At 34.2% G+C, this 14221-nt stretch overlaps 1 protein-coding gene across 5 annotated transcripts in view; it reads right to left on the bottom strand.

Moving 5' to 3' along the window:
- The window catches only part of MYSM1 (Myb like, SWIRM and MPN domains 1), a 56047-nt gene that overhangs the window by 19437 nt on the left and 22389 nt on the right, over positions 1–14221 (bottom strand). For 4 of the 5 annotated variants that reach the window (XR_014234851.1, XM_082357000.1, XM_082357001.1 and 1 more), the window contains exons 7-12: positions 13479–13577; positions 10205–10977; positions 6287–6417; positions 5066–5169; positions 3752–3829; positions 2193–2281 (exon numbers count right to left, since the gene is read on the bottom strand). Coding sequence is in view for 4 of the 5 variants with exons in the window: in XM_082357000.1 (XP_082213126.1) it covers positions 2193–2281; positions 3752–3829; positions 5066–5169; positions 6287–6417; positions 10205–10977; positions 13479–13577 (1274 nt within the window). In the remaining variant the exon portion in view is untranslated. The remainder of the gene's footprint in view (positions 1–2192; positions 2282–3751; positions 3830–5065; positions 5170–6286; positions 6418–10204; positions 10978–13478; positions 13578–14221) is intronic. The other variant, XM_082357003.1, reaches the window with a different exon arrangement.

Here is a 14221-nt window from a genome sequence, read left to right as displayed (position 1 = left end):
AACAGCGAATATGTTCAAGTTAACAACTGGAAAAGAGCAGAACTATTTAGTTCCTATTCTACCACACACATAGTGCTAGGAGATCAGATACTTTGTTTTGCTGAATACTGTATCGCAAGTACCTAGAACAGTGCTTGACACACAGTAGGCATTCAAAAAGTGTTTGCTGAATGAGGAAGATCTTCAAGTTAGAAAGTGCTTTGTCAATGCAAATAAAAAGAAATGAAAGGTCAAGATAGATGAGAAAATAGAAGGAAAGCATATGCATCCCAGAACACTTTGAAGAACCATCATGTGAAACCACCATCAACCCTTTTTGAGGAACCATAGAGAATGAAAAAATTATTGGAGGACTAGGAATAGGCAATTATTGGGCCTGTTTTCAAAACACAAAAAAAGAAGCAGAGGAATTAAATGTTGAGTATCAGGAAAATTCTAGAAAAGATTAAACAGCTGATTTGTGAGCCTTTAGCAAGTGAAGAGGTGACTACTAAGAACAATAATGGGTTCATGAAAACATAAGTCATGACAGGTATACCTAAATTTCATTTTTGATAGGAATGATCTGCTAGAAACTAGCAGACTCATAAAGACTCAAATATAGTTACTAAATGTAAGCAAGACATCTGCTATGATTATTCTTCTGCATAAGATGAAGAAATAAGAGTTAATTGTGGTAGTATATAGCTCATTGAACAATGATGTCTGAGGTTTACATTTATCTCAGTTAAACATTTAAATCAGTGATCAATGGTAGAAAAGGCAAGCTTATTGAAATGTTGATTCAAAGCTACGAAGAAAAGTGGATCTGGATTCAAAAAGGTCCTCACAAACTGGAAGAATGACTTGAAATTACAGTTAAGTATGTCTCACATTTAGATTCTGAAAATCAAATGTGCGGACACTAGATGAGGAGTCCTAGCTTAGGGACAACTGTATTTTCTTACATGGTTAATCTCATTTAATTTATTCTCACAACTTTAAGTTTTGATTTTAATTTTAGAGAGGTGATATATAATGTAATGGTTAGGAGCATGGATTCTTAAGCCTTAATGCCTGGGTTAAATCACAACACCACCATTAACAAGCATGGGCAAGTCACACAACCTCTTTGTGCCTCTCAGTTTCCTCATCTATAAAATGGGAATGATTATATTAACTACTTCATAGGGTTGTCATGAGGAATAAATGAGATAATATATATGAAGTGCTTAAAACATACCCAACAGTGTTAGCTATTATAGACATTATTTTATAAATGAGGACCCAAGGCTTATAAAGGCTTTGTGTAACTTACCCAGGGACATACAACTGCTTGAGTATTAGGGCTCTTTCCATTGAAAATAACCAAGTGGCATTCCTGGATGTCTTGTTTTAAAGGGACACTGACAAAACTATAGTCTCTTTCATGGGTCATCTGCAGGAAGTGAGGGTCTACAAAGTCAAGGCATTTAACTTATTTGGTGACCCTTAATGTTACAAGTTAAATATTTTAAATTATTAAAGAAAAAAACCTAACATTCAGCATCAATCAAAGAGAGAACTAGTCATTTCATGAGGTTACCTGTTCATAATGTCTAAGGAGTTAAATGACCACCTGTCACAAACAAGGTCCCCTTACAACATATGTTGGATCCTATATTCACTGAACATGAACAAATTAACACTTTTGCTCAAGGTCTCCCAAATTAATAATCAGTGAAATAAAAAATTTCAGCAGTATTTTTTTTTAATTTATTTATTTTATTATTTTATTTTATTTATTTATTGTTTCTGGCTGCTTTGGGTCTTCGTCACTGTGCGCGGGCTTTTCTCTGGTTGCGGCAAGCGGGGGATACTCTTCATCGCGGTGTGCAGGCTTCTCATTGTGGTGGCTTCTCTTTTTGCGGAGCATGGGCTCTAGGTGCGTGGGCTTCAGTAGTTGTGGCACGCAGGCTCAGTAGTTGCGGCGCACAGGTTTAGTTGCTCCACGGCATGCGGGATCTTCCCGGACCAGGGATCGAACCCGTGTCCCCTGCACTGGCAGGCGGATTCTCAACCACTGCACCACCAGGGAAGCCCCTTCAGCAGTATTTTTAAACTTAATGTGGACAATGTAATGTTGCAATATCAGATAGCCCTTCCATACATTTTCTAATCACTTGTGATACGTTTAAAAAAAAAAATCACACTTATATGATGTCACACTATACCTTTTTGTTGGCCTTGGCACTTTTGAAGATTTACCAGGTTTGCATTTTTCCTCTTCTCTTCTTCTTGCCAACTCCTCAGCAGAGAGATGCTAAAAAAAAAAAAAAAATACCATTTGATCAAAGAGTCCATCAACCACTGAGAGGGAAAGTTAATAAAGAGACACCACAGCATAAAGCTAAAGAGCACAGATTCGGCAGACAGAATGCCTGTCTCTACTACTTACTAGCTGCGTGACCCTGGCCAAGTTACTGAAGCTTTCTGTGTTTCAGTTTTCCTCATCTTTAAAATGAGAACAATAATAGTAATAATAACAATGTCATGATGTTATCATGAAGATTAAATGAGTTAATGTTTCCAAAATATTGACAATAATGTCTGACACAGTAAGTCCTTTATAAATATAAAATAAAATAATTCTCTTTCATTTCATTTCTATTACCAATCTTATATTCCAGCCCTTATGAACTATGTACCTTTTCCAGAATATATCTGGTATTTTCCTATGTCTGTACCTTTGCTTATGCCTCTCCTTCAGCTTGGAGTTCCCTCATCCACATTTCCAAATTTTGAGATTCTCCTGCTCATCCTTCAAGTCACAGATGAAAAATCCCATCTTCTGTGAAACCTTCCCTGATCACACCCTTAGGGAGGACCTTATATTTCTTGGAACCAATCTCATAGAACTTACCATAGGTTTTATCTTTCCTACTAGAAATGTAAGTTCCTGGTAGGAAGGAACCATGTGTTACTAATTGTTGTGCCTAGAATAATGCTCAGATGTGAGGCTGGGGGGCAGGGAATGGGGAAGAGAAAGAAGAGAACTAACATTTATTGAGTACCTGGTACATGCAAAGGCTTACTGAGTACCGAGTATTAGGACCGTCATACATTTTATTTCACTTAATTCTTACAACAATCTTTGAGGGAGATGTTATCACCCACACTTCATAAATAAAGCCCTGAGATTTGGTACAGTTACGCAAGGTAACAAAGCCAGTAAGTACACATTCACATATTATTTCCATTTGACTGCACTGGTTGTTCACAAACAAATTATATATGCACAGAACACATTCGTGTGTGTGCGCGCGTGCGTGCACATACACACATATACTCACTGCCTATGTTTCTTTTTAGGACCATAATTTTTGTTAGTAGAAATAATACTTTAATATTTGTAATTCAATTTATGTCTAATGCATGGAACAATATTTTGATTGGTATATCAGAACATCATTCAGTGACTTTACTGAAATGAATAGGGCACAACTCCCTGGCACCTTGGCAGATATTCTGGAGCTTGAGACCAGAATATAGAGACAGATAATCAAAGTTCTGAAAATTAGTCAAACTCCTAGTTAACTGTACCATCAGTGCCTTCTTTGTTGTTTACTGATGACTTCTAGACAAACAAATTAACGTGGGAAAGAGACATATATATATATATATATATACACCCACACATAAAACAAGTGTAATATATGTGACATTAAGATATACAAATGTATACTGACAAAACAACTTTCACTTTTGAGTCATTTGAAGGGATCAAAGTTACCTCAAACGTTTGTCCTTCTAAGTCTTTTGCATCACACCAATTTCCCCAGGGGTCTCGGACCCTACGTCTCCTTGTGCGCTGTGATGAAGTTAAAAATAAAGCAAAAGGTCACAAGATTAGCTTGGAGAAATCACAGCACATTAACACACAAAACCAAAATGATAATTTTCTAAAATTCAATTTCTCCATTAAAATACCGTAATCCCTGATCAGCAATGCCTGACTGTATTTTATTAATTTACATTGAATAGTTAGCACTCTGCTCAGAAATAAATCAGTGATGATTTTCTAAATTTTATTTCAATTTCTCTTTAATTTTCGTTTCCTTTCACCATTTGGGAGTTACAACTCTAGGACAAGAATATTTTTTAGGACCAAAAAGAATCACCATGAAAATGACTTTGTGGTAGAAAACTTGCAAGAACACACAGCCAGAGGTATAATATTGAAAACCAGAAGCAAAATAATTATATCTCAGGCTTAGGAAAAGATTGCCTAGTTAATACAAATAGTAAAAAATTATAAAGTTGGTTGACTGGATTAGTAATATCCAGTTTTGCAAACATCAGTACTGAAGCCTTTAAAATGGACCGGCTGCCAGAAGCCAGTGTATGACTAGCACCACCTCCAGCAACTGTATATGAAAACACCCTTTCTTAAAAAAATAAACTAGGTAGAAATGGTTTACAGCCTAAACACTCTGAGAAAAATACCTACTCTATTATTTATACTTTTTCCATTTATCTTACCTATTACCAATTTAACCTATTTTATTAGTAAAGTCAACAAGACCACAATATGACTCTGCCTTTTAGGAGACTTGTTGGATCACTTATTTTCAAAATAAGATGCATGCATTTTAAAATACTGTAAAACTCACTAACCTCAAGAATTAAAAACTAAAGGCTAAAATATTTTGAATGGCAATTCTACAAAGCTAAATCTTATGGTAAGAATTTTCAGCAAACAAAAAACAAATGAAAGAAAAAAGAGCTAAACTGTATAGTTTTAAAAGATACATTAGATACAGAAATCAAAACAAAGCAGTCCAAGACCACTTTAGCGAAACATCATGCTCTGTGTGAAGTTTGTGAGTGAATTTTTAAATTTTGGGGGTTTGTTTTTTGCCTCATAAATCAACATGAAACTGAATGGAAACCAAAAAAGTGAATGGCTTGGGTGAAATAAAAGCGAAAACATGTTCTTCTACTAGATGGCCATTTGTTAAACAGGGGAAGAGAAGTAGGCATATCTTTCTTAACAGGGTAAGGAGCAATCAGGAAAGATCATTTAGTGAGAGAAGGGACTGCTTACCATAGACTGCAGACGCTGGGCGAGTTGGTACGCTTCTACTGTGTCTTTTCTGTCTCTGATTCGTACTTTATCAACTGGCTGTGGCCTGTTATATACAGCCTGTTCTATTGGAATCCAGGAAAAACAAAACAATCTATTATTTTATGGAACTTATTTGTTAAATAGTAAGGCACATCTATACTATTAATTATAAGCCAATATCTAAGTTTTTAAAAAAATATGAGCTTATTTCCACAATACACATTTGATGTGCTACTTGGTAGTTCTCACATAAAAGTATGCTGTTATTATAAGGAAATCTCAATAAAATGAAACATTTAGGAAATGGGTCATTTGTTTAATTTCTGATTAAATGAGTGTTAAGCCCACTTTGTTACCTTTGCAAGTCTAATACAGTAAACATGATTTCATTTTTCTTTTAGTGGCTAAGGAAGGTATGACACCTTAGTTTTCCTGTAAAGCCAGTCCTAATACCGTGCTTTGGGCAAACAAGGATGCTGAAATGTAGGACAGATCCCAGGGCAAACTATAAATTCTCTCTCTACATGAAATGAAATAATCTCTGACAGGACGTTTTCTGGTTGTCTTTTCATAGACACAGAATACAGAATATACTCCTCTCAAACTATGGGTTACAAGATTCTAATTAACTTATCACTTTGTAACTATAACTATTATCTTTCTTCAAAATTGTCATGTTAATTCAATAAAAGGACAGAATACATTTAAAAATATGCTTAAATTTGAGAAAAACTAGAGTGAAAGAAACTTTCTACCACGAAAAATATTTTGGCACTTTTATTACATTTAAGTGTAGAGGTTCATAAATTATTTTCTTTATTTAAACACTGCTAGACAGTATTTCTAGCATTAACACAGTATTTCCAAATCAAATGGGCTTTGATTGGACTTTTCATAAAATTACTTTTACTTGACAAAGAACTGCATCCTTAAATCATTTCTACCAGTTAGACTGAATATTCTTCCTTTAAAATCATACCACCAATTTTCAATGTAGGTTAAAAGGAAATATAGTTTATCAACAGAAATCTGTTTCAAAACAAAATCTCAATAATACATTTATTCTATAATGTTATAGCATCTTTCTGTATTCTATATCTATAATAAGTCTAACTTGAATTCTAACTATCAAAGAAATTAATGGGTGCTATAAGGATAAAAAATGTCGAGTAAAAGATGTTGTTGGGTTTTTATTTTTACCACATCCAAAATTGATTGCTCCTATCAACTCGAGGTATGTATGAATCCGTCCAATACAATTAACATCCCCACAGTTCTTCAGGCCAGGACGTACTGAGGTCTTATTTAAGTATTTCGGTTTGCATATCTCCCTAAGAGATGGAAGTACAATTATTTTGGATAAAAACATAAAAGAAGATTTCTGGGGGAAACTTTTAATCTTTGAAATATTTTAAAAATGTACCCCCTCTCAATATGTAATGTGTACAGACAACGTTAATACATAATACCCAAGTGTACTTTCTTTTCTGAAATAAAATATCTTTCCATGATACAGTAACTTACAAGTATAGTGTGAGTTTTACAAGTATCATTTCTTCCCCAATATTAAATTCAATAGATTTCAGTTATCCCAGGACTCTGAAGTTAGAGCGTTATATATCTACAGATCCAAATGCAAGCCTGAATCTTTGAATGAAAAGGGCATATTCATAATATATTGAAAATATTTAGTATTAGACACTCCAATTTTTAATAAATTGCTTAGGTTCATTTACTTTTACTTTGCTGGACAACATCTTTTAATTACAAGCTACCTTATAAATGCTTAAAAGTTTTATATTAGTTTTTAATTATTATGCTAGTAAATATTAAGTGCTCTCAGTGGAAAACAGAAACGGATACTACAGGGCATTCTAAAGGAATAAAGAAACGCACAAAGACTATGAAAGAAATAAGAGGTTTCCATAACAAAACACGTATTTACTAAATATACTTAATGTTAGATGGTACAACATAAAGTTTAAGTAACAGAGGACTTAATAACAGTAACAAACAATTACTGAGTGCTTATAACAGATGCTGTACTAAGGGTTATATACAACTCTACAAAGCAGATTTTATCATTCTTATTTTAGAGGAAAGGAAACAAGTAGGTGAGAGGGATTAAAGCACTGACTTAAGGAAGTGACAAGATTCAAACACAGACTTTATAAACCAAGTATTCAGATATATCATATAACATAGGTATTTCTTAATCAATCTTTATTCTACAAATATTTATTTTGTGTCCTATACACCAGGCACTGTTCTAGGCACTAAGGATACAGAGATGAATCTAAAGTTCCTGAACTTACAGACCTTACATTCTAATAGTCAATAAATTAATGAATAATATATACTATGTTGTCAGGTGGCAGTATGTGCTAGGAAGACACAGTAAGAAGGATAAGAGGATAGAATAGGACAAATAGCTACAGACTATTTTAGATAGGGTGTTTAGGGAAGGCCTAAGCAAAAACCAAATTGAAAATCATAAATTCTATAGAAGTTCAGGGAGGGTAAAAAGTAATCTGTGATGTGGGAGGGTATCAGAAGTTCCATTACAAAGGTGAGATTTCAGTGTATCTTGAAAGAAAAGTAAACAAACTGCAAATGAAGGCAAGAAAGCTGGAATGGGCATGGTATACCCAGCCATCCAAAAACTGTACGAATCTATGAACTGTACTGGTCTAATTAAAGATTATCCAAATTGAAAGGTTTTAAACAAAGAGCTTAGTACTAGTACCGCACTGAACAAATAGTAAGGCCTCTACAAATATCTGTTTATGATATAATGATGATTCACTCTTTCAATCTGCCTCTGTATTCCAAGCATTGTTCTAAGCACTAGGGACGTAACAATGAACAATGAACATGGAGCCTACATTATCATGGGGGGTTGGGGAGAGAGGAGACAACACACAAATAAAAATATAATATTTTCAGTGGTAGTAAGTTCTATAAGATACATAAAATGCAGGGTTAGAGAATGACAGGGAGGAGATATGTGAGTTACTGTAGACACAGGGTGGTCAGAGAAGGCCTCTCATTTCCCTTGAGCAGAACGGAAAGAGAAGAGGAAGCAAGATTCACCAAGATCTGGCGGGGGGAAAACATGCAAGGCAGCATGAAAAGTCAGTCAAGGCCCAGAGCTGAAAGTGTGAAAATAACGGGTCAAGACTGCAGTCTCTGGAACCACCTTCGCCTAATGGGACCTGGAACAAGTTCCTTTCCCTCTCTGAACCTCATTTTGCTCATCTGTAAAATGAGGACAAGGCTGTCAAGAGGACTAGAGATGACTTAAATACAACGCATTGCATTTGGTAAGTATTCAATAATGATACTGACTACTATTTTAATAAAATATTCCCCTAAACAGGGAGTTAACTGCATGTGCTTTTATGGAAAGGATCTTTAAGCAACAAACAACTCTAGCAGGACTTTTTTTATCTTTAAAACTTTAACTCTTCTATTTTTTTAATACTGCCTCCAATCTCTAAACACTCTCTTCTATTTCTGAAGAGAATAGGTTTGAGTTCCTGTTCAAAACATTCCTTTTTGCTTTCACACTCTTTGACTAAATCATCATACTGAAACAGTAATATTTAACTGGTTTCATGAACTAAGGCAAATGACATTAGGAAACTACTGCCATATAATTTATGCTATCCATATAAATTATTCTGCCTCATAAATCCAAAATTCAAAGTAACAAATGAAATGTGATTACAGTAACATTAAGTAGTCACTGATAATTTATAGACACTTTTGAGTTAGCCATTATTTTGAAGCACTTTTATTTTGGCCATTCATGCTCTTATTTCCAAAAACAAAATTAGATACCAACAGAGATTTAATTTAATTTGTCTTTTTTAATAGTGTGAATTAGGCAATGTGGAATAATGGCAAGAGTGATTTACAGAGTTGAGACTTGCACTGAAGTCCTTCTTTTGTCAGCAGCTGGTCTGTATAATTCAAGGTGGCTCCCTAAACCTCTCCTGACCTCAAGATCATTCTATCAAATAGAGAAAATACCACCTATTTTACAAGATTGTTGTGAGGATGACAGAGAAAAGACAGAGAATCTGAAAAGACAGATGACAGAGAAAAGCTTTCTGTAAACTATAAAACACTATGCAAATGTCAGGAGTGGTTCCTTATAGGTATTCTTTACTTTGATACCACCCTTACCTAGAATTTTCCTAACCTCAACCATTTGTGAGATAACCAAGAGTCAAGAACAAGAAAAAAATCTTTCTTTTAGAATAAGGCTATCTTTAGATGTCAAAATACTTAATACTGTGTGGGTAAAATGAAAGTTACTAATTTAGTAAGTCTGGTTGTTTTCCTTTGGTAATCTTCCTAGGTTACAGCAGAAGCCCTCTGTAAAGATGGCTCTACACAATTCTGTAGCTCCTAAAGCAATAAAAATTATGCATGTTTGATGATGTCTTAATTAAACTATTATGAAAAATGCAAATCACTTTCAGAGCACTTAAGCTAATAAGGTGGGAAGTTTTTGGTTTGTTCCCCACCCCTGAGTAAATAATTCAAATAAAAGGCACTGAAAATTTAGAGGGTAAACTTAATATATCAAAAAATTCCTGTACCCTGATGAAGGAATTATTAACACATTATGTCACAAGTTCAAAGTTGAAAGCATTTAAGGCAGCTATTTAGAATGGTTTCTGAAATCTAGCCACATTTAATGATACTATCCTGTCACCAAAGTTTTCTCTCTTTGTACTTCAAAGTACATCATAAACTAAGAAAGACATTCTCCCCCTTTTCCCATGCAGTTAGTGTTTTCTATATCTTCCTAACATTGTCCTAAGAAACCGCTTCTTAAGGCAATCATCTATCCCTTTTCTTCTAGGACCACAGACTCTTAAAGAACAGACAGATGGGTTAAGATAGCTATAGATGACAATATTTACCACAACTTTCAAAAGATTTCATTATGAGAAATTTTAAGTTTTGCCTATTGAAATATATCATATGTTAAAGCTCTCTGGAACACTAGGAATATAAAATACTGAATTCTGCATAGGCCTAACTAAATACTCTATAGAGTATCATAAGTTTTAAACCAGCACCAAAAATACAATTTTTCCTTACCACTGGTCCAAAATATAATTCCTAATTTTCAAATAGCGTTCTGGTGTTTTAGCTTGGCGTCCCTCAAAAAACTCAGGAATTGCTTGTTTTTCTTCCTCTTGAATGATATTTCTATCAATTTCTATTTCTTGTTCTGGTGGCTTAAGCTCTTCTTCCTCATGGCTCTCCTCCTCCATTTGGCAGGAAGAATGAAAAAGCAATTCATTATCACTCAAGTCTTTCTGAACTTCACAAGGCTCTGGAGAAGGTAACTGCCTGGCATCATCTATTATTCCATTTCCATCATGCTTATTACAGTTTTTCATCAGTTTATTACATTTCTGATCATATAATTCAACTGATTTTTGGTCACTGGTGTTGTGATTTTCAGTCCAAAATGTATTTCCTGAGCTTGAAAGTGTTTCCATCTCATCTTGCTTTATAGTCTGAAGATACTCCTTGGAAGATTTAGAAATGGGATCTTCCTGGTTGTCAGAAGCAATGAATTCTCCTTTACTGGTTTCATGACTTTTATTTTTAGAGATATCTAATAAGAGATCACTGCTAAGATTCTTTTGGGGAGCTTGAGAAGTCAACTCATCTGCCTCATCTGTGATGTCTACTTCTTCATCATCAGATAACTTTTCAATTTTTACAGCATTCCAGTTGGGATCAGCACGACCCCTTAAACCTGATGGTGTCCATGCCTTTGTGCCTTCATCTTCATTTTTCATCTGAAAACCACTGCTGTTTTTCTGATTTGGTGTTTCCTTCTCTGGACCATCTGATTTTACCTTATTAAAAATCAAGATAAAGCCTCCATAATATTAGCATTTTAAAATGTAATCACTGACACAAAAAAATAGGATAGATACAAAATTATTAAACTGAGTACATGTCAATGGTATATTATACCTTTATTGTGCTTTTCTTTGAAGGGTTTACAACTGCATTTTAAATGTAAAAGATCATCATTTCAAATTTCCATAAATATATTTGACTCATTCATGGTCTGGTGATTTTTATTAATGAAATAATCATGACCTACTATTCAATACTTAATTTTTAATATTAAGTTTAAAACAGGAATCTGGCTCAGATCAACCATACAGAATGAAGCAAACAACCGTCATACAAGGTATTCTCTAAGATATTTGTAAAGGCTTATTTCTCAGAATGTCTGATACCTCAGCTGATCATTTTTTATAATGCTAAAAAAAATCCTTTAGTTAAAGGAGTCTATCTCACATATCTTCACTTAGTAAATTAAAATCATCTTTTATTTAAATACAAAGACAATAGAAACAAACTGGTTTTTGCAGGTTCATTTAATGTAGCTCCAATTTAAGGCATGAAATTATCTATTATATCTGCTATTATAAACATAAGTATCTTGTAATGCAATAAGGAAAAGAAAATAAATGTCAACGAGTATATATGATTTGAAATAAAACCTTTGTTACATATAGTTTTTGAAAAATCTTGTACGACTGATATACCCAAGGGATGACAGCTTCCAAAAAGAGATTATTTATAGATCTTTTATCACAATAGACTCCCAGGATCTCATATTTGAGGTTAACTGGCTTACTATGTAGAGGAGAAGGAGAAGGTAGCAGGAGGGAAAAGGAGATTTGGACATTTAGCCTGAAATAGCCATTAACAACCTTGCTATTTATTTGAAGTCTCCAGTTTTTAGCTTAAGAATTTAGACAAAATTTTGCATTGTATTTCATTATATATTAATGTTTCTTTTAATATTAAAATGTACCCTTTCACCTCAAGTCTTTGAGTAAAACTGACACTACAAGATGCCCCGTACATTCTACTCTGAGGAGCATGGGAGTAAGAATAACTAAATTAGGCTTATTCTGTTCCATAATACCTTAACCTTAGCAGGCTGTCTTGAAAATGCTTTTGCTGATTAAAAGAGGTAGTAGATGATTGATTTACAATGAATCCATTCCATTACTTACTTCCTATGCCCAAATGACACTAAGTTAGATAAATCTTGTATACAGGGTAAAACCCATTACAGCTGACCCTTGAACAACAAGGGGGTCAGGGGTGCCAACTGTCCACACAGTTGAAAATCTGCATATAACTTATAGTTGGCCCTCCGTATATGCAGTTCCTCACCATCTGCAGTTCTTCCACAGCTGCAATTCCGCACCAGCAGATTGTGCAGTGCTATAGTATTTACTATTGAAAAAAATCCACATAGAAGTGGACCTGCTCAGTTCAAACCCTATTTACATTAAAAGAAAACACCAAATATCACTTAAGGGCCAACCCTATTTACATTAAAACATCAAATTTCACTTAAGATACTTTCAAATTCTGTATAATTATGTTTTGAGAACTCAAGCAGAACATATTAGAAAAATTCTAAGTATCAAAACTATATGGTTGAATATAGCACAAATTACTTGAAAGACTAAAGAACTAGACCATAACTGTACATTTCTGAACACTGCAATTTATTAAAGTTTTCAGACAATTCTTCATAGTAATTGTACAAGTTTCATTGCTATTAAAAAGATTTTAGAATCATGTTAGCATTTTGGGCCCTTAAGCTCTAATCTTTCTTAAAAGTTTAATGCAAGGGCTTCCCTGTGGCGCAGTGGTTGAGAATCTGCCTGCCAATGCAGGGGACACGGGTTCGAGCCCTGGTCTGGGAAGATCCCACATGCCACGGAGCAACTAGGCCCATGAGCCACAACTACTGAGCCTGTGCGTCTGGAGCCTGTGCTCCGCAACAAGAGAGGCCGCGACAGTGAGAGGCACGTGCACCGCGATGAAGAGTGGCCCCCGCTCGCCGCAACTAGGGAAAGCCCTTGCACAGAAATGAAGACCCAACACAGCCAAAATAAATAAATTAATTAATTAAGTTAAAAAAAAAAACAAAAAAAAAAACTTAAAAAAAAAAAGTTTAATGCAAATAGTTAAAAAGAAATTTAAATTTCCAGGAAACAATGACCTCTAAGGTTTTCTCTTTGGAATATTATTTGCTTTATAGGATGTTTTTGAGCAATTAATATTTTGTCCTATTTAACTGCATGAAATTAAGTGGAGTAAAATAATAATACCTATTTAATAGCAATGCTCAATACATTGAATATATGCTTTGAGATTTTTGAAGACAAACATTTATAGGGCACTTTATGGGTATAAAATACTTTCACTATAAAAACTTTGAACATTAAGACTTTAATGCCTGAATTAAAGAAGTATTTCTGCTTATTAATTTTGTTTATTTTAAATATTATCACTAGGGTGTTTATATTCTGCTTACCTTATTTTTAAAGTACTGTCTGGCATAACTCTTCACTTGTAAAACAGTGCGACTTCCAATTAGCTTTGCAATTTTGGTCCACCTTCGGCCAAATTTAGCCTATGTTATCAAAATGGAAAAGAAATAGCTTTTGATTAGCTTAATATTCCAAACTACTGTCATACTAAAAAAAAAATCTATCTTTATTTATTTTCTAAAGCACACAATGAAGCCTCACATACAATATATAGTTAAGACTCCTAAAATCAAAGCCCACATTCTTCTTTTCAAATCTTGACTTCTGAAAACAGACCAAGATGATTTAGAAATTTGTTTTCTTTTTATAGCTACCTAAATGAAGACCCATCACTTCTATGTATTCCTAACAGTATGTATTAGTAGTGTACATTATGATGTTCCAAATTTAAGATAACTTAAAAAAAAGTGCCTGAAATGGAGGCAGGTTATATTTTCCAAATATAGAATCAACTGAATATGTTCTGACACTAATTTCAAAATATTTTTTTTTACCCAGATTCCATCTGTTACAATACCTATTACATGTTCCATAGCAGATACTTTTACACTATACAGATATCACAGTAAACTGACTTACAAGAGTGAATCACAAATGAAGCGACCTGCAACCAACATCACCCTACATCCCTCCACTGTCAAAGGCTGTATACCTACTTACACTGAAGCTGTGCAGGGAAAAGCTGAGAACCTGAGGGAGCTCTGGTGTGTTCTGCAGCACAGACAGG

This window comes from Balaenoptera borealis, assembly GCF_965194805.1.
Source record: "Balaenoptera borealis genome assembly, chromosome: 1".
Classification (NCBI taxonomy): domain Eukaryota; kingdom Metazoa; phylum Chordata; class Mammalia; order Artiodactyla; family Balaenopteridae; genus Balaenoptera; species Balaenoptera borealis.
Note: the sequence above shows the minus strand (reverse complement) of the source record. Positions and strands in the feature narration are given on the sequence as shown.